The sequence below is a fragment of the Mesocricetus auratus genome, unplaced genomic scaffold, assembly GCF_017639785.1.
Source record: "Mesocricetus auratus isolate SY011 unplaced genomic scaffold, BCM_Maur_2.0 Super-Scaffold_100676, whole genome shotgun sequence".
Lineage (NCBI taxonomy): Eukaryota > Metazoa > Chordata > Mammalia > Rodentia > Cricetidae > Mesocricetus > Mesocricetus auratus.
Window position 1 is genome coordinate 58,019,648 of NW_024429266.1, and position 26,218 is coordinate 58,045,865.

Sequence of the window (26,218 nt, forward strand, 5' to 3'; positions counted from 1 at the left end):
TTTAACACTGGGAAGTGGTGGTGCAGGCCTTTAATCCTGACTTGAGAGGCAGAGGCAGGCAGAGCTCTGAGTTTGAGGCCAGCTCTATAGAGCAAGTTCCAGGGCTATACAGAGTTTCTCTCTTGAAACCACTCCCACTCCACCCCATCCCTCCAAAAAATACTGTTATAAGACTTTACTCTAGTACTTGAATTCCGTAATCACATTCAAGTAAGAAAAAGAAACATGAAGAGTTCCTCATCTATCCTTCCTCAGCCAGGGTAGCAAGCAGATGCCTTTCTTACCTTTTAACCAGGAAAAATAGTGATCTAATCAAATTTCCTAAAAAAGCCTCTTTAATGTCATTGGTTGTTGGTATACAGAGTATAAGTAGGGTGGACCTTCCAGGAAATGATGTCATGTTTGGAGTAAGGTGAATATTTAAGTTACTCTATTTAAAATGAGACATAATTGAGACTGGACTGTATCTCAATATTCTTTATTCCTTCTTGCAACTCCAGGTAACCCTAAGGCCCTGGTTTCCCCAGCCTCAGCACCACTGACATTCTAAAACAGACACTTTTGTTGTTATGAACTCCCCATGTATCCCTGTCTCTACCTACTAGCAACCTCTAAGTGATTAAAATCAAAAATCTTTCCAGACATTGCCAATTGTTATCTGGGATCTGAAACAGTCCATGATTGAGGCACTGCTCTCACTTGAGCACTTTCTTTCCTAAAGACATGAGTTTCTTCAGGGTTCCCTCATCTGTCCTTAATCTTTCCTCCCAGCTAGTTCAGCTCCAGTCCTATGCAGAAGATAGTCGCTGTTATTTAGTGGATAAGATGCGGACTTTGGAGTTAGATAGACCTTGGTTTGAATTCTGACTCTGCCATTTACTAGTTGTAAGACGTATGTATGCCATAGGTAATATCATTAAGGCCTATTTACTTATCTATCTTTAGAAGTAGAAATACTAACTTTTTTTAAAGACTTATTTATTTATTATGTATACCGTGTTCTGCCTGCATTCCTGCAGGTCAGGAGAGAGCACCACATCTACAGGTGGTTGTGAGCCATCATGTGGTTGCTGGGAATTGAACTCAGGACCTCTGGAAGAGCAGCCAGTGCTCTTAACCTCTGAGCCATCTCTCCAGCCCCACTAACATGTCTTTCATAGAGTTATTGTGAGCATTAAGTCAAGTAGCACACATAAAACCCCTGGTACACATTGTGCCCTGAAATGCTAGAGATTATTACTAATATTGAATAGTGCTGTTCTGTTGTCAGCCACACAAAAGTATAGTCTACTCCTAGATTTTCTGTATCTCCTCTTCAAAGAAATCTCATGGCATCAAAGTTTCAGTACTCATGAATTTTTTTTTTTTTTTGGTTTTTTGAGACAGGGCTTCTCTGTATTGTTTTGGAGGCTGTCCTGGAACTCACTCTGTAGACCAGGCTGGCCTCAAACTCACAGAGATCGGCCTGCCTCTACCTCCCGAGTGCTGGGATTAAAGGCGTGCGCCACCAACGCCCGGCATACTCATGAATTTCTAATTGCTTGATTTATTATTGTATTTTAATTTGGAAGCTGCCTGTGTGGAAACAGAAATTTCCTGAGTAGTAGGGTCAGCCCCTGTGTGGCTGGAAGTAATATATTTGAGAGGACTAAAAATTAGCTGAGATTCTATCTTCTGATCTTCTCTCTAAGAAATAGTATTCAATTCCTGGACAATAGCTCTTTTGGAAAATTTGAAAATTGCATCCCCCCCACTCCCCATCTGTTTCTTTAAGGCAAGGTCTCTGTAGTTTTGGCTATCCTGGAATTCACTATGTGGACCAGGCTGGCCTTGAACTCACTGAAATCTTCCTGTACTACTTCTGGAGAGCAGGAATTAAAGGCATGTACCACAACAGCCAACCCTATGTCTCCCTCTTTATGTTACTTTCTGCTTGTGGCCAATGCCAGTTACACTTGATAAGCAATTTCTTCTTTTCCAGCCTCTTAGCTGAATTATGCAGGTCTACAACCTTCACAGGACATTGTCTGGGATGTAGAATTGTTAAATGAATGAAACTAACAATTGGGGGGGGCACATGGCACAAAGCCAAAAATATATTACATATTTAGTAAATGGTAACTGCTACTGATATGTTTCTGTGAGAGCAAGTGTCTAACAGAGATAAAGCAGACTAGAACTTCTGGAGCCTTTTCATCTTCCTTGCTTTATATTTGAAAGTAATAAAAATATAGACTACTCCTTTGGTTGTGTTGCCCTTTGCCCTTAGGGTCTGAAAGAGGTGTTCTTATTTCTTGTTTTACTTAGTATCATGAGGTGACTAAGCAGTAAAAATTACTGAGCCAATATAAAGGTCATGTTTACAGAGATTGATGAATAAAAGTAAAAAAATTGATGAAATTTATATGGAATGATTGCAATAAACATCATATACTTATGTGTGGTCCTTAATATATATGTGTTGAAGCAGACATTCCATGGGAAAATATGAATATTGCTTCATGTAGGAGAGGTGCGGCTGAGTCTCTTAGTCTGTAAAATAGAGTTGATGCCATTTGCTTGACCTCTGGATGGAAATGTCTTGCAGGTCATGAAAACATATCACATGTACAATGCTGATAGTATCAGTGCTCAGAGCAAACTAAAGGAAGCCGAGAAGCAAGAAGAGAAGCAAATTGGTAAATCAGTGAAGCAAGAGGACCGGCAGACACCCCGCTCCCCTGATTCCACCGCCAATGTCCGCATTGAGGAGAAACATGTCCGGAGGAGCTCAGTGAAGAAGATTGAGAAGATGAAGGAGAAGGTATATGTGCTCTGGCAACTCTAAAGACAGAAAGGGATGTTCAGAAGGCAAGACTGAGTAATTCCCCAGTGGCTGTCATGAAGAGCTAATTAAAGCAGCTCTGGATTCCTTTAGTGCCTAATGACCAAAGAATCGTTCTGTGTCTTACCATGAATCCTAGCTATTGGAAAAACCTAAGCATATGAACTCTCAGACTTCAAGTGTTTTGACAAGAATAAGTAGTCACCTTTCTCAGCTTATTTTCCAAATCAAGTGAAATGTCCTATTGCTTTGAGAAACAGGGGAGACTGTAGACCTTGTATTTTGGTTTTAAATACCAGTATTCGTGGGGAGAGGTGGAAGTACCTTCTCCAGGATGACAGCAAGGATGGAGAATAGTATGTGAAGATAGAATCAAAGTAGAGTACACATCTGAGCCGTATTCATCTCATTAATCAGAATTAGAGTCCCAGCTTAAGGCAGATGTGCACAGGGAGTAGCAGCAAAGTGGAGGCTCTGGGTGTGCTGTCCTTCATCTCTTGAAGAACAGTTTTGACCTCTATTTAAAAAAGTAATAGTGATGGGTCAGCAAAATGGCTCCTTAGGTAAGTCGCTTGCCACTAAGCCGAGTTCAATCCCAGGACCCACATGATAGGAGAGAAATGACTTCTACAAGTTGCCCTCCAATCTCCACAAAAACACAAAGGCATGTGTGCATGCAAACACACACACACATAACACATCATGTGAAATAAGTAAACATTTTTAATGTTTTTTAATTTTAAAAAAAGACTAAAAGTGAACTTGTATTTTCTTTTTAGCGACAAGCCAAGTACACAGAGAATAAACTGAAGGCCATTAAAGCCCGGAATGAGTACTTACTGGCTTTGGAGGCAACCAATGCATCTGTCTTCAAGTACTATATCCATGACCTGTCTGATATCATCGATGTAAGTACTTAAAGCTGGGGCAGGAGGCTGTGGGCATCTCTTGCCTCATTTCAGAAGTGTAGTCCCACATTCCCCATTTCTGTGTTCAGGCATGTTGGCCACTTTGAGACAAATTTGAAGGTAGCAGGCATGATGCACTGTGTAAAGGTGATGCCCTTTACACTTGGTGTTATTCATTCCTCACAGCATTCATAAGAGAAAAGCAATACCATCCTTAACTATTGACTGACAGTCAGAGTTTAGTGATTTACTCAGGGTTAGTAAACGGCTGAGACAAAATCTGTACCAAATTCTGATTCCTAAACCCATGAGCTCTTCTGTTTGTCAAGAAATAGTCTCTTACTTCAGAAGCTTGTAGAAAGAAGCCACAGGAAGAAGAGTTAAAATGCCTTCATTTACATTTATATAACAATTCATGTTTCTTGTTTTCTCCTTTCATTGTCCCATCACTCTTGTAGATACACAATGCTGTCTTTATTTGTGATCCAGAGGGTTAAGAGAGGTACTTGCCCAAGGTTATGGTTTTGCATTGTGCTGCAGACTAAGGTCCTGTTTTGAAGGCATCCAGATGCTACTGATATGTGCCCTGTTCTCTTTTGAGATAAAGGCACAAAAATGAAAAGAGGAAAGGGGTTAGTATGCACGTATGTTTTGTAGGCAGTAGGTAGGCCCGTTTGTCTTTGACCTCTTGGGCTCTGCTTTGCTTTGATTTCTTGCTGCTTCTCCTCAGTCTCTGTGTCCTAAAATGTCTCTCACATTCAGAGTGTGGTCTAGCCTAGTTCCTGGGCCAGCTTTGTATGAAGCTGTGTGAGCATACTCTTTCTCATGTCTTCTTCGAGTCACCACTGTGCATCTGGAGCCAGCTGAGTGAGCATCAGCAGTCCAGTCCCTAGGACATCAGCAGTATTCTTTCTGAGATCTGGTATCTGCCTTGGGTTCTTGGCAATAGCAGCTGAGCTTCCAAGACTCTGTCCAAATTGTGCGTAATTGTCTACCTTGGTTCCTTCACAAGCACACCTGCTAAGCTTTATATCATGTGGGGAGTCTGGGCTCAGATTCATTGTTATATAACTGGTGAGCACATCTTAGACTTGCTGCTGAACTAATCTGGAACCCTGCTCTATTTCCTACCCCTCTACCCCTAGTATAATAAAAACCTGGATTTTTTAAATCTGGCCTACATCAGGGTTGCTGGGGAACTTTTCTAAAATACAGACTGGTTTCCTTTCAGCCAGGGATTTTCTATCAGTAGGGTTTGGCCTCCTAAGGCCTTAGATGTCATAGTCTCAGCTGGTAAGTGGAGCCTTGGTCTGCATTCAGGCTCCTCTTTGTTCTCTCTGCTTGTTGATGCCAATCTGAACACTGTCCTTCAGTGGAGGTCAAACCCTACACCAGTCTTTTTATTCCTCTCTTCCACTGTTGGCAGAGGCCAGTTCTCAGTATGAGGAAGATGGTCCGTCACTTTTTATGCCCACTTTCTGCTATTTCTCTCACATTTAGTAAAATAAATCAGATTAAGAAATTAGACCAGACAGGGTATTGCACCCCTTTTACTGGTTTGGCCCTTTTTCTTTTGCCCCTAGAGGATTTGTGTACCAGTTTCAATAAATTGTTTACTTCGGGGAAAAGAAGCTTTTGCTCTGTGAGTTACAACCTTTGTAGTGCATGGGCAGGTATTTTTTAAAAACATGTAAGAAGCAAGCTGTTTTGTGCTTTTATCCCCTCATAATAAATGAATGGCCTGTCGAGAGCCTAACTGATAGGATGTGATTTGAAGAGCCAATGGAAAAGAAGACAGCCTTTGTAATGCTTACTCAACAAGGCATAGGTTTACAGGTGGTGAACAAGTCCAGGGTGGCAGCAATTTGTTCTTGTTTGGGTTGTATTTTGACTGTATCGTATTTTGTTTGTTGTTTGTTTTTTATTTGTTATTTTAGAATGAAGGTTACTTTGTTTTATTTTGTTTTTTTTTTTCAAGATAGGAATTCACTTTATAGACCAGGCTGGCTTCAAATTTTTTGTATTTTTGTTTTTCACCCAGGATATTCTTTCAGCATCATCTACATTGTTTGCATCTATCAGTAGTTTTTTTCCTTTTCCATGCTGTTCTGTTCAATTAAAAGTGCTCAAAACTGTTCTGTAGCAAAGAAGCAAAGAGTGAGTAGGGAGCCTGGGTATGCTGGCTTCATGATCTCAGCAGTATCCAGAAGTTGCTTCAAGACATGGGATTAGTGTCCCTCCAGTCCACTGTGGTTTGTATCATATGCCACCGTTCTACCTCCTTTTGGGTTTGGCTCAATCTGCATTTAAGGCACTGAGCATAAGTAAAAAAATTATTTTTAATGGGTCTCATTAAACTGACATAAGGACTAGCCTCCAATTTCTTTATATAGTATAATAAAAGAGTTAATATAAACTCGAACTATAAGAATCCACATGAGACATCATACACATACTGGGAAAAACTTGACTCTAGGCAAAGAAGATGTTTTCTTCTTACTTGGTAGTTTCTAAGAACTGGAGGAACCTGTTGGGGTATAATTTTCTCGCCTGTATACATATCTCTTGGCCTCTGAGCAGATGGGTAAATGAAGTACCTGGCATTGTCATCATGGGTAGCTGAGTGTTGTGGATAGAAAGTCTGTGATGCCATATATACCCAAATTGAACATAAAAGAACTTGCTTTTCCACTACGATGGTTTTATTGAAGGCAGTTGTTTTTCTCTTCTGTATGCATTTAAAAGTTGATATGAAACACTCATTTGTCTTTTCTAGGTCTTCTCTAGATTCTCTAAGGGAGACTAGCAGTTGGTGAAGGGATAATGAACTGTGGACTAAAGTTTACACATTGGGATGGTCTGTTACTCAATTTTATGTAAAAATTATATTTTTCCTGAGAGTTTTTTTGTATTCTTTTTTGTATTTATTTATTTTCTTTTTAAATTTAAATTTAGATTAGAACAAGGTTGCTTCACAAGTCAGTTCCAGGTCCCTCTCCTGTTTCCCTCCCCTCCTCCCGTGCCCTCCCCCAACCCTCCCCAATATCCATATCCCCTTCCTGAGAGTTTTTATAGCATTTGTGTAACACAGAAATGGCTAAGGAAACCTTACGTGGCCATTGAACTCATCAAATCAAAATGGAAAGCACACTTTATTGCCAATATGAACAGAATTGTCTGTTCCCTATCCTCATTGGGGTTCTCCTGGGAAATATTCAAATCTCATTTATTTAACCTGCTTCTTTGCTGAAGGCCGAGTTTTACCCCTGTACATATGTAGATGGCCAGGGCTCTGCCCACATCTCCTGGGCTAACTGAAGGCATGTCAGAACCAGAGAGCACATTCTGAGTCTGACCTTGACTCGCTGACCCTGAGAAGCTACAGGTGGTCATCCAGAGGCTTTGCTCCAGCTGAGGAAAGCTCCCTGAAGTTCTTAGGTTATAGACGTAGAACATCTGGGTCAGTATGCAGACTATCTAGATGATTTCTTGAAAGGCTGGAGTCTGCCTGTGGCATCTATCAGTCAACTGTATTGAATGTCTTCTGTGAATAAGACCTTATGAGAAAAATTGTAAACAAAAATAAGATACTGGAAAACCCTAATATACCTACATTCTGGTTGAAGTAATATGAAATGGCAGGCCTCAGAATGACTGTGTGTATTAGGGTCACATGAGGGTGAATGCAGTTGGGTCCAAGTGGACCAGGAATGCAGGGCTGGCTGGCTGGCTTTCCAGGGGCTGAGAATTTAATTTGAATCTTGAAGATTGAGTCCATTTCCAGCAGGTGAGAGATAATGTTTCAGGACAAGAATTGCTAGGAACTGAAGGGTAGAGGTCTGTAGATTGGGAGATGCTGGTGATTGCTACTAATTTTGAGTCTACACAGTGCCAGATATGTGTGAAGTGTATTGTCCATTTGTTGTACAACCATCTATAAAGCTGGTATTTCCCCCATTTTCTGCCCAGAGGAATAAACTAGCCTTCTAAAGGCTAGATGCCTATGCTTTTTCAACACTCTGTCCTATGCAGAGAGTATGTCACTGGAATTCAACAGAAGAGATTAAAGGTTAGCATAAAGAGAAGTGCTGCTGAGTAGAAAGACTATAGACACACAGATTACAGTTTTGATTTTTGTTTTGGTTTGTTTTTTTCCCCCATTTTCCTTTGTGTGGAAAACTAAAATAATACAGGCTTCAGTGGGAGTAATTGTGAAGATTAAGATAAAGAATGTACGCCGGGCGGTGGTGGCGCACACCTTTAATCCCAGCACTCAGGAGGCAGAGGCAGGGGGATCTCTGTGAGTTCGAGGCTGGGCTGGACCAATAGCCTCAAAAACAATACAGAGAAACCCTGTCTCGAAAAACCAAAAAAAAAAAGATAAAGAATGTACATGACACTTAGTTCACTGTCTAACATGTGAACACTTTAGTGGACAGAAACATTATATGTACAAACTGAAGGTGAATTTTACCTTATGCAGGGATATGTATTTTAGGTTCTTCAACAGGGGCAATTAAATCAGATTTTATGACAGTGAGTTGTAAAATAAGGTACGGATTAGGATAGAGATGGTAGGAATGGAGAAGAAAGTGAAGTTTCTAAATATATGTGAAGATTTCTGCAGGGCACTCTGCCTCCCCCCAGTTGTCCCTCAGTCCCCCACCACACAGTTGGCCGTGTTACTTTTGTTCACTACACCATTAGCTATAAAGTTCATCTTAGGGACTATAGCAAGCTAAGCAAGAGGATTTGCAGGTTCAACAGCATCTCCTAGAGGAGGAAGGGGCCCTCCCCGCACGTGCAGCCTCTCAATCAGCTGCCTTTGTCTAGACTCCACTTGCTCTTCCTCCAACTGAACTGAGTGTTTTCCCACCCTCTGGCTACAGTTATGCTGTCACTGCTGTTACTCTGCTGAAGCCAAGCACCTGCCAGCGTCGGTTGGCATTGCACCAGAACTCAGCTCGATGTGTGCGCCATTGCTGAGCTTCTTGTCAGATGCCTGGAAGGAGGCGGCCTGTCACATGTTTTTCCTTCCCCAATAGTGGCTGTTCCTGAAGTGATCATGATGAGAAGGAAATGCTAGGGAAATTAATTTGATGCTTATTGATGCATTGAAATTACAATCAGGCAGATGGCCTTACTCTATCCAGAGATTTTTCTTTGACATTTCCTCTCAGGCTCTGGACATCAAAGCTGTGTAAATACTAGAGGCGATAATTGATAGCCAAGGAGTTTGGATTCTGGGTCTTTATTGGAGAGGTAGGGAATATTGTCATAGTGTTACAGAATACCACTGCTGAAAAGAGCTTTGGGGATTACATTTAATTCAAGGATTTTTCAGGCTTTTTCTTAAGAACTTATTCTTCAAACCAAACCACACATAGAATCCCACTTTACTAAATAAGAAAGTGAGCAGAGCTTTCTTGGTTGAAGTAAGCTTTAAAAGCTTCCCAGACCTGCTAAGTAGCCCTCATCTCCCCTTCCCAAGGGTAATCTAAATGCTGACACTGAACTTCAGAGCTATGATATATAGCTTGAAAACCACTAGACTGTCAAGGAAACAGGTCTAGGGATAGGAGTAGCTTTTCCAAGGTTGTTTGATACTACCTTTACTGGTTTGTGTTTTTCTTCTGTGTGTGTGTGTGTGTGTGTGTGTGTGTGTGTGTGTGTGTGTGTGTGTGTGTGTGTGATGAATATGTGAGTGCCCATGTGAGTCCACACGAAAGTGTTAGATCTCCTGGACCTGAGGTTATAAGCAGTTATGAGCTTTGAACATGAGTACTAGGAGCCAAACTCAGGTCTTTTGTAAGAGAAGTATGCACTCTTAACTATATAACCATCTCTCAAGCCATGACCTTGCTTTTTTGAGACAGGATTCTCGATCATCTTAGCCAGCTGACCATCATGCCCCTTTTTCCACCTCTTCAGTGCTAGGATTACAGACCCCTCTCCCAGCTGTTTTACATAGGTCTGTGACCAAACATAAGTCCTCTTATTTGCACCCAAAGACTTTACTAATTGTGCTGTCCCTCTAGCCCTGGTTTTTATTGTTTGTTTAAAGGCAGAGACTAATTTTGAATTGACTATATAGCTGAGGATTGAGGATGACCTTGAACTTCTGATCCTCCTCTGCTGCCTTCCACTTCTAAGTGCTTGAAATTACAGGCCGGCATCACCACACTCAGTTTGTGCAGTGCTGGGGATCAAACCTAAGTCTTCATTGATGCTAGACAAACCCTCTTCCAGTTGACCTACATTCCCCAACCTCTACAATTGCCTCTTTCATAGCCTTTTCATTTTTGTTGTTGAAAATCAGGGATGATAAGAATTTCCCCAGGAACACTTACTTTAGAACGTTTTAGTTTAGCTTTCTTCAGCTCAGGCTTGTCACAGAACACTGGAAGCTGACGTCATGACTCCATCAACTTTCTATTCCCTCCTTCCCCACCTACCTAGAGTTGAGTGTATGTGAATTTGCTGCTAAGGCAGCACTCCAAAGTTTTGGTCTCTTGAACTACATTGACCTGCCAAGCTTGCTGTGTAGTGACTTCTAACTATAGCGGCCCCCAAGGAGCCATGGCAAGCTGCATTATTGTTGTTGAATTTTGTTGTCATGACATCCCCCAGACAAACAAGAAAATAGAACAGAATTCTTTAACTCTTGGCCATTCTCATTTTTATGCAATAGCAGTTCATTAACTCTTGTCATTGGTTCTTCGAGATCTTCTTCTGTCTAACCACCTCAGTGCCCCACATGGTATGCCTAACCGCTGGCCTAGGAGGCAAGAACTAAGAAATCTTACCCAGGTCTTGGAAATCATAATGTCAACTTCCTTCCTATTGCAGTCACCTTGATATGGTCAAATCTGTCCCAGAGACCACTTCCCTTTCTGTCAGGCCCTGAGATATCTGTGGTATGCTTATGTGCCTTTTCCTTCCCACAGCAGTGTTGTGACCTAGGCTACCATGCTAGCCTGAACCGGGCCCTGCGTACTTTCTTGTCTGCTGAATTAAATCTGGAACAATCAAAACACGAGGGTCTGGATGCTATTGAAAATGCAGTAGAAAACCTAGATGCCACCAGTGACAAGCAGCGACTCATGGAGATGTACAACAATGTTTTCTGCCCTCCTATGAAATTTGAATTCCAGCCCCACATGGGAGATATGGTAAGGCCCTTCCCTATCCTGTACCTTTTCTCAAACTGACTTGAATAGACTAGAGGTGTGTATAGTTTTATTACAAATAGGCCATATCCAAAGGAGAGGGGCTTCCTGTCTGGTAAGTTGCACTCTATTCTTTCAGAACCTGCAGTATATCTCTTTGATTTTGACTGATATGCTTATCTCTGAGCATAGATTCATGTTCCATCTAATTAAGCTGGCCTGAGCTGTAGAGTGGATGGTCTCCCAGAGGATAATCCACCCTGTCCCAAGAAATTGTGTCCCAGAAACCTGATTGGGGTGGCTAGGGAATGAAAAAAAGCACAGGTACATACTGAAAAGTGGGGTCACGTAGGTTGTGCTAGCTATGATGGAGGATACCAACGACAAAGTAAACCAAGACCTTCGCCTGTTAGTATGTACAGCACAAGGGGAGGAGTTAGCTGATATTGGTAGGAGGTATCTGTAGGCCAGCAGTCTTAGGCTATATAAACATCCTAGATGTGGAAGCTCCAGTTGTTTTGATTAATTGTTCATAAACACTTGTTCTTGCACACACTGTTAACATTCTCATTCAGACCAGGGGAAGGCTTTGCCATTCCCACAGGTCTGAGGCATTGGTCCTTGACATGACCTTGCCCAAGTCAACAATACACATTCACTTAGGACTTCATTCACTTTTACACATTCGCTCAAAGCTTCCTCAGCTCCCCACAATATGAGACCAAAAGGACTAGATGAGTAGAAACAACAAATCAGCAGTGTGCTCTTGCTAGGAGCAGTGTTTCCCTGGGGGTTAGCAGCTAGACTCTAGAAAACCCTGCTGTAGCCTGACAGAAGTAGTATTCTAATCAGACAATTAACTGTCATAGACTGGCCATGATGAAGTCGTACATCTCTGTCTTACATACAAAATGTGAGATGGTTTCTCTCCTTTCCCTCTGGGGGAAAACCAAGCCCCTTACAGTTTGTTTCTATTGCTGTGGCTAAGGAGATGTCAGCATCTAAACAGAGAACTAAAGCAGCAGCATGTTAGTTAAAGTTCGGGGAAGGGGTATTACCAAACTCCAGGAAGCCCCATTCTTCACCTGCCTTGACTTCAGTTCAAATTTATCTGAGTCCCTTCTCCAGCTGCCATTGAGATTCCTTCCCAAAATAAGTGGAATTTAGGAACAGCCAAATGGACTGGTGTATTTTCTGGTGTTGACTGAGTTCTCTTCTGAGCCAAATAGCCTGTCTCCATAAAGGGGAACCCAGATGATGGTGCACAGGTTCCCCTCCTTGCCCTGTCAGAAACACATTTCCATACTCTAAAGCACAGCTGGAAGGCGTTACCTTGCATCCTGGCTGAAGATCATTGGCAAAGCATGCATTAGCAACTCTGTTGCTCTTTGAAGAAACAGACTTGGAGGTGATTTTTCCTCTAATGCTCCATGCTAGACCTGGGTGACTTTAAAATTTGAGCTTCCCATGATTTCACATTCTGTCTAAGGATGGCAAGTCATCCTTGGTCCTGCTGCCAGTCTTTCTCCATTATTGTGGGTTGTATGAGGCAGAAGGAAGGCACTGCCTGTAAGTCCTTAAAATAGAGCCAAGGTTTAGGTGGCTCTGAAATCGGCCACACTAGTGTTCTTGGGTCACAGCACTTGAGCTGAAGTCAACTGCTCTCGAGTTAGTGCCTGTTTCTACTATTGGTGCACCCAGAGGCTTGAGGGGCATTGGATGCCTGACTGGTGACATCAGGCAGCCAGAGACAGAAATTTCATTCTTGGCACCAACCCATCTGGCCACCAAACTTAATCCATTATGTCTACTTATCTAAAAGCCATGGTGAAATCAGCTCTAAATCTTGGGCCAGCCTCTCAGCTGAAGAAGAGGTCAAATCAGTTGGAATCTTAAATGTCAGTAGAGGAAAAGGTCAATTTCCAGTCCCCTCCATTTGAAGAGATGTTTTATTTTTTGAGTAAAAGAATGGTTTACAAGTGTATGAATATACTCACTCTTTGCTGAGGGTAAAGGAGCCCAATTCTCTTCAAATGTTTCTCTTCCAATAAGAAATAAGGACACTTGGTAATAAAGTGACAGACACTGCCTCCACATGGCATCCTAGCCTCCCATCTCCCAACCTTCTGCCTCCCATCAATCATCCAGGAGATTAGATTACACATGCCATAGTCTTAACTTTATCAAGACTCTCTAACTCAGCTGTTCCTTCACAGAGAATAAAGTTGTTGGTAGTTCACTGGGGATGGGGGGGCAGGGGATCCCATACCTCGTAGGATACAATGATAGTTATTTAGAAGATATCAAGTTCCATCAAATCTCATGCCCTCTGGGGCTTTCTAACATAGCCCATGAACTTGTTCCCATATTTACATGAACTCTTTTCCATTGAGTCAAAGCTCTCATGCGTGGCCCAGATTTATAAACATGCTGGCTGCCAGCAACAGCAAGTTAGCTTCCTGGCCCACTTCTCTCCTGCTTTTTAACTCTAGTGTATGGAGGAGGAGGAGGAAAGCACCAGAGAGGTGACCACGTGGACCTTCAGAAGAAACTCTTCACTGTGCCAAAGCATTGGGTTTTTTGACGAGGGGCTGCCTGCAGCACTCTTTTCAAGCCTCCTCAGAATTCCATAGACCCTGCTGGACCTACCCCTGCCGACCCTCCACCTGCCTATCCATTCCAAACAGAGAAATGTTGTAAAGGGAGGCTTTTTCTTGCTAGCTGCTTTGGTTTATCACCCGCCAGTCGCCTGGGCTCTGCTGCGTTATAGTCCCCAAATGACACACAAGACGCTGTATTAATTATGAAGCTGTTGGCCTTGCTTGTTTCTTACTGGCTAGCTCTGACTTAAGTATTTTTCCCATAATTGTTAATCTAAGTATTTCTCTTACCGGAGAAGTTTCCGGGCTTCCTACCCCATGACGTTACATCTTGACTTCCTGTGTTTCTCCTTCCTAGAGTCCTCCTGGACTCCTAGTCCCACCTATCTTGGTTCCCTATTGGCCAACAGTGCTTTATTGGCATATATGCAGGACTTCCCCCATCAAAATGTGGTCTTTCCAAACAGACCTCCCTCCCTATTCCCTTCATGTACTGTTTGGTCTAGAAGGTCGCACACGTTCTTTGGATTATGTTTGCATGTAGAAGCTGCAAGCCTTCTAGTAGTTGGGATACAATACAGTGATAATTGTTTCATGAGCAGTAGTGAGAACTGGGATCCTCAAAAGACCTGTGTCCTCTTCCTGACCTGCGTTGCTTTTTCTGACAGGCCTCTCAGCTCTGTGCCCAGCAGCCTGTCCAGAGTGAGCTGGTGCAGAGATGCCAACAACTGCAGTCTCGCTTATCCACTTTGAAGATTGAGAACGAAGAGGTGTGTTTCCTTCCTAAAGGCTCAGAGCCACTGTTTGCTTGTTGAACTACTTGTGGCTGTCCATCAAGGGCAGGTGGAGGGAGCATGCAGAGAATGTCCGGTCTATTGCAAAGATTTCCTGGCCAAATGGAGGCTTGGGCTTTCCCTGCTGCTGCATCCTGCCCTTGAAATCCCGGAAGTTGTTCATACAGTGCCAAAGGTTGTGCTCTATTTTGAGCTTTTACAAAATGTCCCTCCCCACTACACATTTAATCGAAGTGGCACTTGGCCACAGTGTGAACAATATCAAATCTCTGAAATAACCCACTCATGACTGGCTTTTCCCAGCCTTTCAAAAAGAAACTGTTGACTTTGACACTTCAAACATCTCTATCATCTTATAAGAAGGTGACTTTTATTTTTCTAAACATAGCATATTTTCTTTTAATAACCAATTTAAAGGGGCAATTTGATCATCAATCTAGCTTTCTGTTGAGCTCAGATGGCTTCTCACCTTGTAAGTCTTAATTTTACTAGGAAGGAATAGCTTCAGGTTACTTAATTTGCAAATAGGGAAACATTCATTGATTGGTTGAAGTTTAGTGCCAGCGGCACTAAAGGACTAGACTTAACACATATTTTAGCTAGCTCTGGTAAGATGACAGTACTGATTTGCAATTATTTAATTTTTCTTTGCACTTCTATTATAATGAAGAAATAGTATTAAATCTTAAAAGTAAGCTTGGGGTTGGAGAGATGGTTAAGGAGTTAAAAGCACTGTATGCTCTTGCAGAGGACCCAGGTTGGCCTCTAGCACCTGCATGGTGGCCCATAACCACCCATAACTTCAATTCCTGGAGCTCCAGCACCATCTTCTGGCCTCCACAGGCACCAGGCTGCATGACATACACATCTGCAGGCAAAACATCCTTATACATAGAATAAGTCTTTTTGAACATCGTCAGCATTACATGAAAGAGCTGAGTTAGGTACAAAGCGGAAAAGAAGCAGTGGTTAGATGTTCACTGGAGAGAGCAGCATGCTAAAGCAGAGTTCCTGTGATGTTCATCACTCACTTAGCACTGTAGTCTTTTCTGGCGTCCTCCCCCCTTCCCTACCCAGTACTTCCTCTCCAGCTTCTAGTTGGCTCCATCACCTGCTATTGCATAGCCTGCCTCTCATGATTGTTTTGGCCACAATGGTTATAGGTGAAAAAGACAATGGAGGCTACCCTGCAGACCATTCAAGACATCGTGACTGTTGAGGATTTTGATGTGTCTGACTGCTTCCAGTACAGCAATTCTATGGAGTCTGTGAAATCAACGGTCTCAGAAACTTTCATGAGCAAGCCCAGCATTGCTAAGAGGAGAGCTAACCAGCAAGAGACGGAGCAGTTTTATTTCACGGTAAGGGCACTCGCTCGCCTTAAAGGAGCATGAGCAGACACTATGAACTCAAGAGTTTTTGTCAACTGTCTGCAGGGCAAGCTTTGAATACACTAGGTCTGAACCTGGCATACTTGCACACACCTCTACACTTAAAGCAACACATCTATAAGTCATTCATATCCGGGACCTCAAGGAAAGGGATGCTCCTAAATTAACTACTAGGAAAAAAAAAGTTAGGGAAAACTTCAACCAGATAGTAGGATTTCATTTCAAAGTAGCCCTCTCAGCCACAGAAGATCATGACAAGAGACTTAGTTTCTTGGTTTTTGAGAACTATATTCAAATATCCCTGCCAATATATACCTTTTTAAAGTCTCCCCTAGGTGATTTGAATACTTTATCATATAACTTTCATTATTAGGAAGTTTTGATATTGGTAATTATCAAGAATTCTAAAGCAGTATATTTTACTCATTGTTCTCAGGTCTTTTAGATAGGGGTGTGTGTGTGTGTGTGTGTGTGTGTGTGTGTGTGTGTGTGTTAATAGTTCTTTAAAAGGTTGCTAGCTGGTCTTTATCTTGAACTTGCCAAGTAGGACCTATTGTTTGCACTAAAATTTATTTACTTGTCTTTTGATGTCCAAGAAAGGAAAAAAATGACTTAGCAGTTGTAAGATGAAACATGGCAATTAAAAATGCACACTGACCAAATGAAAGGATTTCACTTGTCTTCCAGTCATGAAGCACACTCTGCATGGAGCAAATTAGATTTTTCTTCCAGCTGGGACAATTTGTTTAATTTTCTTTGAACATTGTCCTTTATTTCTTTAAGAGGACTGATATGATTGATTGGTGTTTTTGTAAATCTGTTTCAGTTAGTTAAGCTCCAAATCTTTGGTGGTTTTGTTGTTTTAAATCCCAAATAAAACTTTGAAAGGGTATGATTTAAGAGTATTGTTCTAAAACAGCTGAACATTGTTATATAAAGAAAAACTTAAGTAATTTTATTTTTAAAACTGAAAACATATAATACTTTTCACTATAAAAAACATTTTACAACATGATCATTATAACTTAAACTCAAAAAGAAGAAAATACCTATGAGCATTTATTTAAAATTATTATTTACTAAAAAGACACCTTTGTATATATTGCATTATAAATTTATGTCATCCAGTTATGTGTTTGGAGGGTTTTGTTTGTTTCTTGGTGGAACTTTTATATGTGCTAGGCAAGAACTGCAACACTGAGCTCTGTGTCCAGCCCATATTATATTTTCTAAGCATATGCAAATCTATACAAAGAGATGGAATGACACATTGCCTAGTTCATGGTACTCAGTAACTACCATTCATTTTGCCACCATCATTATTAATCCATGCATCAATTACTATGAAGTTATTCACTGATCATCTGCCATGTATTTACTATATGCCAGATTCTGTGCTACAAGTTGGAATGCTTAGAGTATAACAGAAAGAAGAAAATGAGGGTTTAGGCATATACAGAGAGATCTTTGGTTTTGACTTCATGTATTTCTAAACAAATTTTTTAATGCATGAGTGTGTATGAGCAGCAACAGGATGAATGGTTCTGGAGAAAGCATCGCACTAACTGACTTTTGTGGTTTGTTTTTTAATATGAATAGGTAGAAGAGAATTGGGAAGACTAAAGTTCTTCAAGGAGATCAGACAGGTTAAAAGTTAAGACCTACAGAAACCTAAATTACATGTTAATAGAACTTCTTGACTCTAGCGGGAGCTGTATCACTGCCTCAAGTCTCATTATCTCTTAACAATAGGATTTTTTGGCAACTCTGAGTCAATTAGATATCAAAGGCCCAATCTTACTGAATTTCAGAAGATTCCACTTTAAAAATTAGTATTTCATTTTTATTAATTATTTGAGAATTCCTTACATGCATACAATGTATTTGACCATTTCACCCCCTCACCTCCTCCAGTTAAGAAATTTGGGGGATGCCAGGTGGTTATGGCGCGCGCCTTCAATCCCAGCTCTCAGGAGGCAGAGGCAGACAGATCTCTGTGAGTTTGAGGCAGGCCTGGTCTACAGAGTGAGTTCCAGGACAGCCAGGGCCACACAGAGAAACCTTGGCTTGAAAAAGTAAAACAGAAAAAAAAGAAAAAAGAAAAGAAAAGAAATTTGGGGGCTTAGGAGCTGGGGAGATGGCTTAATCAGAAAAGTACATGCCACACAAGCATGAAGACCTAAGTTTGAACCCTAGTAGCACATGTAAAAGAGCCCAGGACAACCTGGGGAGCAGAGACAGGAGGATAGATCCCTGGGTCTTACTAGCCAGTCAGTCTAGTGAATTATGAGCTCCAGGTTCAGTATGAGTCCTTGCCTCAAAAAATAAGGTAAAGAGCAATTGAGGAAGATACTGTGTGCTCTGGCACACACATACACTCCAAAGAAAAAGTAAGAAAAGAAATTTTGGTCATGAAAATCCATACTTGAGACAGTCTTTGTCAGAACTACTTTTTGAATTAAACAAATCTATAACATATATATTTAGAAGTTGATGTTTGCTCCCAAACCAGAAGGCTGATGAGATAGATGCCTTGGCACTTTAAGAGCTCATACTGAGGACAACATCCAGAAGCTCACAACTGCCTATAACTCTGGATCCACCCTGGTCTCTGGGGGCACCAACGCTCACATGCACATGCCCACACAGAGACACATAATTAAAAATAATTTTATAATGAAATAACTTCAAACTTTTAGCCTCTAAAATTCTGCCTACCTGTTACCCTCAATACAGTGGGGTTCTGCCATCCATTTCCTGACTTTGGTGGCTATGGTACTCCTTATCAAATTATTGTGCATGTTGCTTTGACTATCAGAAACTAGTTTTGGTTTATCTAGTAACTATCAGATTTGTATGAATTCATTATTTTTGTGACTGGATCTGAAATGTGTCAGGTAATCATCTTTGATAGCTGCATTTTTGGTAGTGGTTGTGAAATGGACAATCAGATCACCAAATTAAAACTGAGGTGCTACCTGCCTATATTTGCTAGACCGTGCAAAAAAATCAAAGCAGCACATTTGGAAGTTCTCTGCAATTGGAAAGTGGTGAAGAGATCCCTCATTACAGCTTGACTCCTATGTAGTGTGTCTAGTGACCATGTAGACTTTTGGGATAGTTTTCTGACTGCTTGTGACTGTCAACAGATTAATTTGCCCGTGTGACATCAGTTGGAAATTTGAAATATGTCTTACAAAGGCCATATGCTTGCAAAGTCTGTAGAAAATTATAAAATTTTAAAACTTGAAGCAATTTTTAAGTATCATCTAATCCAATCTTCTCACTTGAAAGCTTTGAAAAAAAAAAGAAAATTCAGTAAGATGGATAGCTTGAACAAGACCTTCATCAACAGCTGAACCCAGAACTCAGGTCAGCTGCTGGTCACAGGTGTTTCCTCTGTGCCCTGCTGAGCAGCTAAAGGGACAGGCTCAGCTCTCTCCTCCTTATTATAAGACAGGAAGTGTTTTCTGACCTCCTCACCTTTGTGTCTGTCACTCATCTTCTATAGCACACCATCCCTCAGCACCTTCTTTTCTTGTTGCACTGTGAAAAGACTCAAATATTTCTAAAGGAAACTAGGGAGAAAGTAGAGCGTTGCCTTACCTCATGCATACTTTCCCTCCCTTCTGCCATTGAGTGAAACTGGTTTATTTGTCCTTTCAGAGGTTTTCTATGCATAGGCAACCGATGATGTATCAGTAAGTGCCCCTTAATGCAATAAATGACACTGGAAATTGTAATAAATGGGACTGGGAATGTAGCTCAGTAGTTAAGAGTGCCTGCCTGGCAAGTGTGACACTGTGAGTCCCATCTTCAGCACTGCAAGAGAAATGTTATGAAGTAAAACATGACAAACAAGTGTACCACTTTCTCTGTCTTTCTTTTATCACATTTTGAACATTACTCATGTTAGTCTAAAAACATTTGTCCCGTATCTCACACAAATCCCTTTCCAATGGATAGACAGAATTCCATTGTATAGTTATATCATCTTTATTTAACCAGTTATTTGCAATGAGCAAGAGTCCTCTCTGGTTGGCTAAGAATCATCAAAGCCTTAGAAAACTGGAGTTTCTCCTAAGTTTTTCGTTTTATGGAAAATTTAAGTATGGGATTATTTTTTTAATACAGTTTTTCAGAATTTTTTTTCCGAGACAGGGTTTCTTTGTGGCTTTGGAGACTGTCCTGGAACTAGCTCTAGTAGACCAGTCTGGTCTCAAACTCACAGTGATCCACCTGTCTCTGCCTCCTGAGTGCTGGGATTAAAGGTGGGCATAACCAATGCCTGGCCCCCAGATTTTTTGTTTTATATGTATGAGTTTTTGCCTGCATGAAGTACCCTCAAAGGTCAGAGGGCATTGGAACCCTAGAACTGTACACAGATGGTTGTGAGCCACCATGTAGATGTTAGAAACTGATCCCAGCTCATCTGCAAGTACAGTAAGTGCTCTTAACTGCTGAGTCATCTCTCCAGCCCCAAGTATGGCATTTTCAAATGGGAGGTGAAATGAAGAAGAGATTGATGTGGCTGGTAAAATAACAAAGGCAAAGTATCTGAACTCTTAGGGGTATATTTGGGTAAGACAATAGGAGAGAAGGCAATCTTTTGTCCATTAAGCATTAGACTTAGAGCTGTGATTTGGTATATTACAGAGTGGGAGGAGGGTATGATTATTATAATCTTGATAGTCTTTCTAATTACCAAGCCACTTAGTCCTCCCTTGACTTCAGCTGTCTCAGCTCTATGTCTGTTCAGCAACAACTGAATCCTTCTGTCTCAAGTCCACTAATAAAGGCAGGATTATTTATCCCCAGCATGCCGGTCCTGATTTCTAGATGAGGTGAGGAAGTGATAGATAGCATATCTGCAGACTCTGGGATTCTTTTCCTTTCCCACCTAGATGCATTACGCCAGCGTTCTTTCCCCCCTTGTTTTAGGGATGCAGAGAGTATCTGATACAGTTTGATCCTTTAGTATTTAATGGAACCTGGAAAGGTAACATCATACCTCTTTATCAAATTGTTACTTGTTTTAATGCTTCAGGTGACTGCTGAAGTTACCTCGTGAGCTGTAAACATTGGGGTTGGGGAAGGGTTTGGGAATTGAGAATAGAAATATGAGTGAGAGAAAGGAATTTTTATTCATCTACTTTCAGAATGTTGGCTGCATTGTGAGCATTCTGGTCTTGTGTTAGAGGTTATGACTTTTTGAAATTTCTTCATTAGGAAACCCTGAGACTCCTGGAATAGCTTTCCAAAGATAGGCCTTTCAGGGTTGTACTATTAGCAATGGATTTTCCTGGAGGCTTTTCCACTCTGGGCCTGAGTATGATTCCAAGCCCACAATTAGGCATTGGATGGGGATTAGGATATCATCCAGGGAACACCGACAGCAAGTAAGCTGACAGCTGGAACAGATGGAGAGAGGAAGGTGACAAGAAAGCCTATTTTCATGCAGATGTTCTCATGCAAAGGCATAAAGGATCAGAGAACAGGTCTTAAACAAGACAGCAGAAATGATTTAGCATAAGGTTTGTCTCTGGTTTGTTTCAGAGTAGGGATACCATTAGGGACTGGTTTTGTAATTGCAAGCAGCAGTTTATACAGAGAAGAATGAGATCACTCGCTTATTTATTCTTCATATTTATTAAGTTCCTACTATTTTATAGGAGTGACATTAAGAGTCATGGATAGTCGGAATAGTCATTGACATGGACTCTAGATAGAAAGACACCAGGGTAAGTCTTCTGTGATAGAGTATATGAGAATGGTGCCATGAAGATTTACAAGTTACCATAGGGCCATGTGGGCAAGCTCAAGGAGCCCAGGTACCATCTCCCCAAAAAGCAGGTTTCCGTTTCCTTCATTTCCTTCATTTTAAATGGGAATGAGAGGGCAAGCTCTTAGTTAAAACTATATATGTGTGTGTGTATACACACACACACACACATAGAGTAAGAGTAACTCAAAACGTTTTATTTTTCTTTATCATTAATGAAGTAGTATTAGTCATAAAAGTCAAAGACTTGAAATACAGTTTTTTTTTTAGTTAGTGAACAGTAAAAGACAGAACTATTATTATTATTATTAAAATGTTTATTCCTTGGAGCAAACCCAAGTCTTTCTAGTGACTTGTGGATAATACTCTGGGAGATCCATTTGCTTCTAAGTTAAACACCATCGTATGAACTAGTGCAGCAGGAATAGCCAAGGCAGACTCAGACCCTCAAGAATGGCTGTAGAAGAGAGTGGTAAAAGAGTCCACACCATCTGTCAAACTTCATGTTTGGATACTATTGTGTGACAAAACTTTCCTGGAAAGGCACAACACACACATCTATTTACCCCAGATAGAGAGCCCATGACAGAACAAAGTACAGACACCATCAAAGTCCAACTTGGTGAACCAATGAGTTGTGTTGGGGCTCCCTGTAGGAGTATGGGTGAAGTGTTATTTACAGAAGTGACTCACATCTTCATCACAAAAGGTCTCAAAAGCTGGGCACCTGGAGCACACTGCATAGCCTGTAGGCAGCTCAACAGGTTGAAGGATATCCCTTTCTAAGTGGCTTAGTTAGTCTGAGCCTCCTCCAGGCAGATTGGCTGGTCTCTGCTTCTGCTCAGGCTGCTTGTCTTGTCTTGAGAGTGACTTAGTCTATATTGTGTATACTTGGGGGACAGAGGTGTGAATCTGGTCAGTTTCGGGAACTTGAGTTGTTTACTTCCTCTCTTAAGGAGCTTCCCTGGGAAATGTAATGATTCAGTGGGGGTGAAGGAGGGACTGCTACCCAACAGACTGAGTGAGTGACTCACTCACTATCTTGAGCAATTTCATTAATCTCTTCAAACCCATTACTTTCTTCCCATTACTCAAGTAAAGTGGGAACAATGATAATATTAGTTATACAGTTGTTTGGAAGATTTTGTGAGCTATCAAGTCAAGCATAGTCTCCCACAAGCAAGACAAGAGTGATGAGATGTCAAAATTGAAACTACAGCACAGCAGTAGTATTTCGCCTCCTAGTGCAGGTCTGATGGCACGTCTCATCTTGTGCTTGGAATTTGCATTTGCATATAGTAGGTGGCAGCCACTCCAGTTGAGCACTCAGAAACTCCCAGGTTTCAATATTAGAATAGAGGATGAGACTTGGTAGAGTCTGGCTTATATAAGGATGCTCTGTGGATGAAGTTTACCATTGACACTACTCCTAAGGTGATGAAATGCACCCTGGGAGGAGCAGAGTATCAGCCTAAGGAGCAGATAGCAAGTGCATGTCTTCACACCAGTGCAGCTGAGCCTCAGGGATGTTGTCTACCATCCCTGCCATTCTCTTTCTTTACTGGGACTAAAGGGCACAGGTGAAGGGCTTTACTTAGAAAACAGTTTTCTTATACTGGCTAACATGAAATTCATAGGAAAATACTGTGTAGAGACACACCCACCATGAAAATCAATGGAGAGAAAAAGTTGTGTTTTTTTTTTTTAAAGAATTTAAATGGACTTGCTAGAAATTGAGTCAGAAAGTCAGAAATCAAATGATCTCTCAAAGATAATTGTGAAGTTAAACATGTGTGCCTTGTGTTTCTTTAGGACTCTGAGTTCTCTTGTTTCTACTCTTCCCTTACAGAAAATGAAGGAGTACTTGGAGGGCAGGAACCTAATCACCAAGTTACAAGCCAAGCATGACCTCCTGCAGAAAACCCTGGGAGAAAGTGAGTGTGAGCATGCTCTGCTGAAGCTTGGTGGAGCCGAGGCCAGCAGCGCTGTGATCCTGAGCACTTGCCTCCAGTCCTCAGCCAGCTAGACCCCCACTTGTTGTATGATTGTGCTTCTTTGCCTGGCCTATTCATTGTGAAAGCCCTCCGCTAAATGGCTGCTTGAGTAATGGGAGAACGGCAGTGTGTAATGGAATGCTAATATTCATCAGCTGTCTCCTTAGCTGGACTGTGCCTGCTTTCCACCCAAGCCCAGTCCGTCCTTCCTGTCACACCTGTGGTAAAGGGGCTTCAGGGCTATCTTCTCTCTGGACACTTGTTGGAGCTGCAGTCCTGGAGAGCGAAGGTCTTCCGATGGAGGGATGGGCATACTTGCTGCTTCTTCAGCTTCCTTTCCCTTAGTGGCAGCCAGCTCTCTGATGTGGCTGCACTAAGAGCAAAGTGCTGACTGGACTGTATTTTCTCTGGCAGTAATCTTAGCCAGACACTGGAAAGTACGGAGGCAGAGAGCCCGACAGACATTCTGGACTTTCTCCCCAGTCCGCCGTCAAACAGAAGGCGGAGGGTGAAGAAGCAGCTTTCCCTGAGGTTGTTTGGCACCTTGCCCAGGTCTCCTGCCTAGCTTTCAGCATCGTATGATTAATGGGATTCCCAGGTTGGGGATGCCCTGGATGTCTGCCTTCCTCCTATTCCACTAATCTCCTTTCTTAAAGATGAGACCACAGGGAGCATGTGGTCTCGTTGGTGACAGATGTGCCTGCACTCAGACACAAATCTAACATTTTAAAATAAATTCTTGAGCACTCATCAGACAAACTGTGAAGTACAGCAAATTTTATAAGACTGATTGGCTTTTTAGCTGAGAAATTGGAATCCCACTTTAGACTCACCAACTAGACTTTTTGCCTTGTCCTTGTCCTACCCTGGACGATTCGCCCAAAAATTTTTTTCTCTAGTATCTTTGATTTTTTGGGATTTGTTGTTGTTTGCTTTAATGTGAAGAATCTTTTAGTACCTTCTGCTATTTTCCACCCAAACAGTTCACGTCTAGGCATGAGAGCCAAATTTGCTTATAGAAAGTCTTTACTCTTGAGTTACCAGATGGCTGTGTGGTGAGTTAAAGGAAAGACAGCTTGTAGAACTATTTGAAGAAACTTATAGCTATGATTTCTTTTCTTAAGACAGTCTCAGCATACGCTGGAAGACGGGACAAGGCTTTAGAGCCATGCATGAATGCATGTTTATACACATGTATACACCAAATAATGCTACTCTAGAAGGATAGAGGTTGACCAGTGGGGCTGCAAATTGCCATAATTTAAAGATGACAAGTTCCAGAGATAGAGAAAAATAATAGCTATAAATCATCCTGTGTGCAATTACTATATCCCTGCCTTCTGCATTTGTCACCATAATATAAGAGTCTCTAATTCTTGCCGTAGAGGGATAATTGATGTGTATGAATATCCCAGAATGGAAATGAGACCGATGTTGAAAATAATGACTCAGAATGATATTTTTACAAATGAAAGCTGAGCCTTTGGTAATAGGGCTGTTAAAGATTGGGGACTGTATTGCTGAAGATGAGCTGGACTGTCTTAACAATTAGCAATACTTTAAATGCAAGAAAGCACCCAGCTTTCCCCATCTCTCAGAGTTGCCTGTCCTGAAGCTTGAATAAGGAGGATGAGAGTTGATCTCTTCTGACTTGCTGACTGCCAGGGTTTGCCATTGATTTATCTAAGACAGATCAAGTTTCATTAACCGTTGGCCCAGAGTAGGGAACAAATACTTCGTGGTCTATGCATGCACATAGGCTATTTTTAATTAAAATATTTTTTACCAACTTTAAGATTTTCTATTTCATTTTCAAATGGCTCGTGAAAGTCTTAACCACCTATCATTTGATTGAAAGGCCATCAATTGCTAGCCACCTGGGTACTGAATCTTATCTCTGCTTTACTATGCCAGTGCAAGTTAACAGGATTTAGTATGATTCTAAAACTAGAACCTACATATCTTCTCCCTCCTCTCTCCATATTCCCCTTTCTTCCCAACCTCAACTGTATGTGTATGTGTTTGCTCATATACTGGCAAGTTTGTCCCATGCCCCATGTCCCCTAAACCTATCTCTCATCCCCACTACACACATATATAAGAAGCTGGATTTCATGTATGAAGAAGGCTTATAATAATTTTGTTTTCTCTAAGATATGATTGACGTATTCTTCCCATACATCCATGCCTGTTTTCTCACTAAGGAAGTAGAACTGACAAGGCCCAAAGATATTGATGGCTTTGGCATGGGAACTTGAGTAGCAAAGTTCCTGCCCAAAATGAAGTTAGGGCATTCCTTTTCTGCTTCTGACTTCCTAGGAAGATATACAGGGCATGGCAATTCCTAGGGTGGACATCCCTCAGCCCTTCTGCTTCAACAAATACGTTTTCGCCTTCTCTTTCCACAGGTCAGAGGACAGACTGTAATCTTGCCAGGTAAGTGACCCTGGGAAGGGATAAGGAAAGACCCATGAGCAGTAGCAGCCTGGAAAAGAACCACAGAGTTGTGTTGTAAAAGACATTGGATGGCTGCAAAGGAGTAGCCTGAGGCACGAGTTGCTTCCTTTTCTTTGCCTTACTAAACTCTGTCTCCTCCCAAATGGCTGTGGAGTTGCTGCCATTTAGGGAAGTCTAAGCAGAATCATGTTATGGGAGTTATCACCTGATAAAAATCTTCCCAGAAACTCCCCAAAGCCACTGTATTGTAAGAAAAATAAACATTGAACTCATTTGCATCTAGGGAACCTCTTAGCTAG

At 41.5% G+C, this 26,218-nt stretch overlaps 1 protein-coding gene across 8 annotated transcripts in view; it reads left to right on the top strand.

Moving 5' to 3' along the window:
- Srgap2 (SLIT-ROBO Rho GTPase activating protein 2) overlaps positions 1-26,218 on the top strand; it is a 215,306-nt gene that overhangs the window by 148,754 nt on the left and 40,334 nt on the right. For 7 of the 8 annotated variants that reach the window (XM_005079849.4, XM_021232878.2, XM_005079850.4 and 4 more), the window contains 7 exons: positions 2,588-2,803; positions 3,604-3,732; positions 10,680-10,904; positions 14,170-14,271; positions 15,459-15,656; positions 23,318-23,402; positions 25,871-25,898. In XM_005079849.4, the coding sequence (XP_005079906.1) occupies positions 2,588-2,803; positions 3,604-3,732; positions 10,680-10,904; positions 14,170-14,271; positions 15,459-15,656; positions 23,318-23,402; positions 25,871-25,898 (983 nt within the window). The remainder of the gene's footprint in view (positions 1-2,587; positions 2,804-3,603; positions 3,733-10,679; positions 10,905-14,169; positions 14,272-15,458; positions 15,657-23,317; positions 23,403-25,870; positions 25,899-26,218) is intronic. The other variant, XM_013120382.3, reaches the window with a different exon arrangement.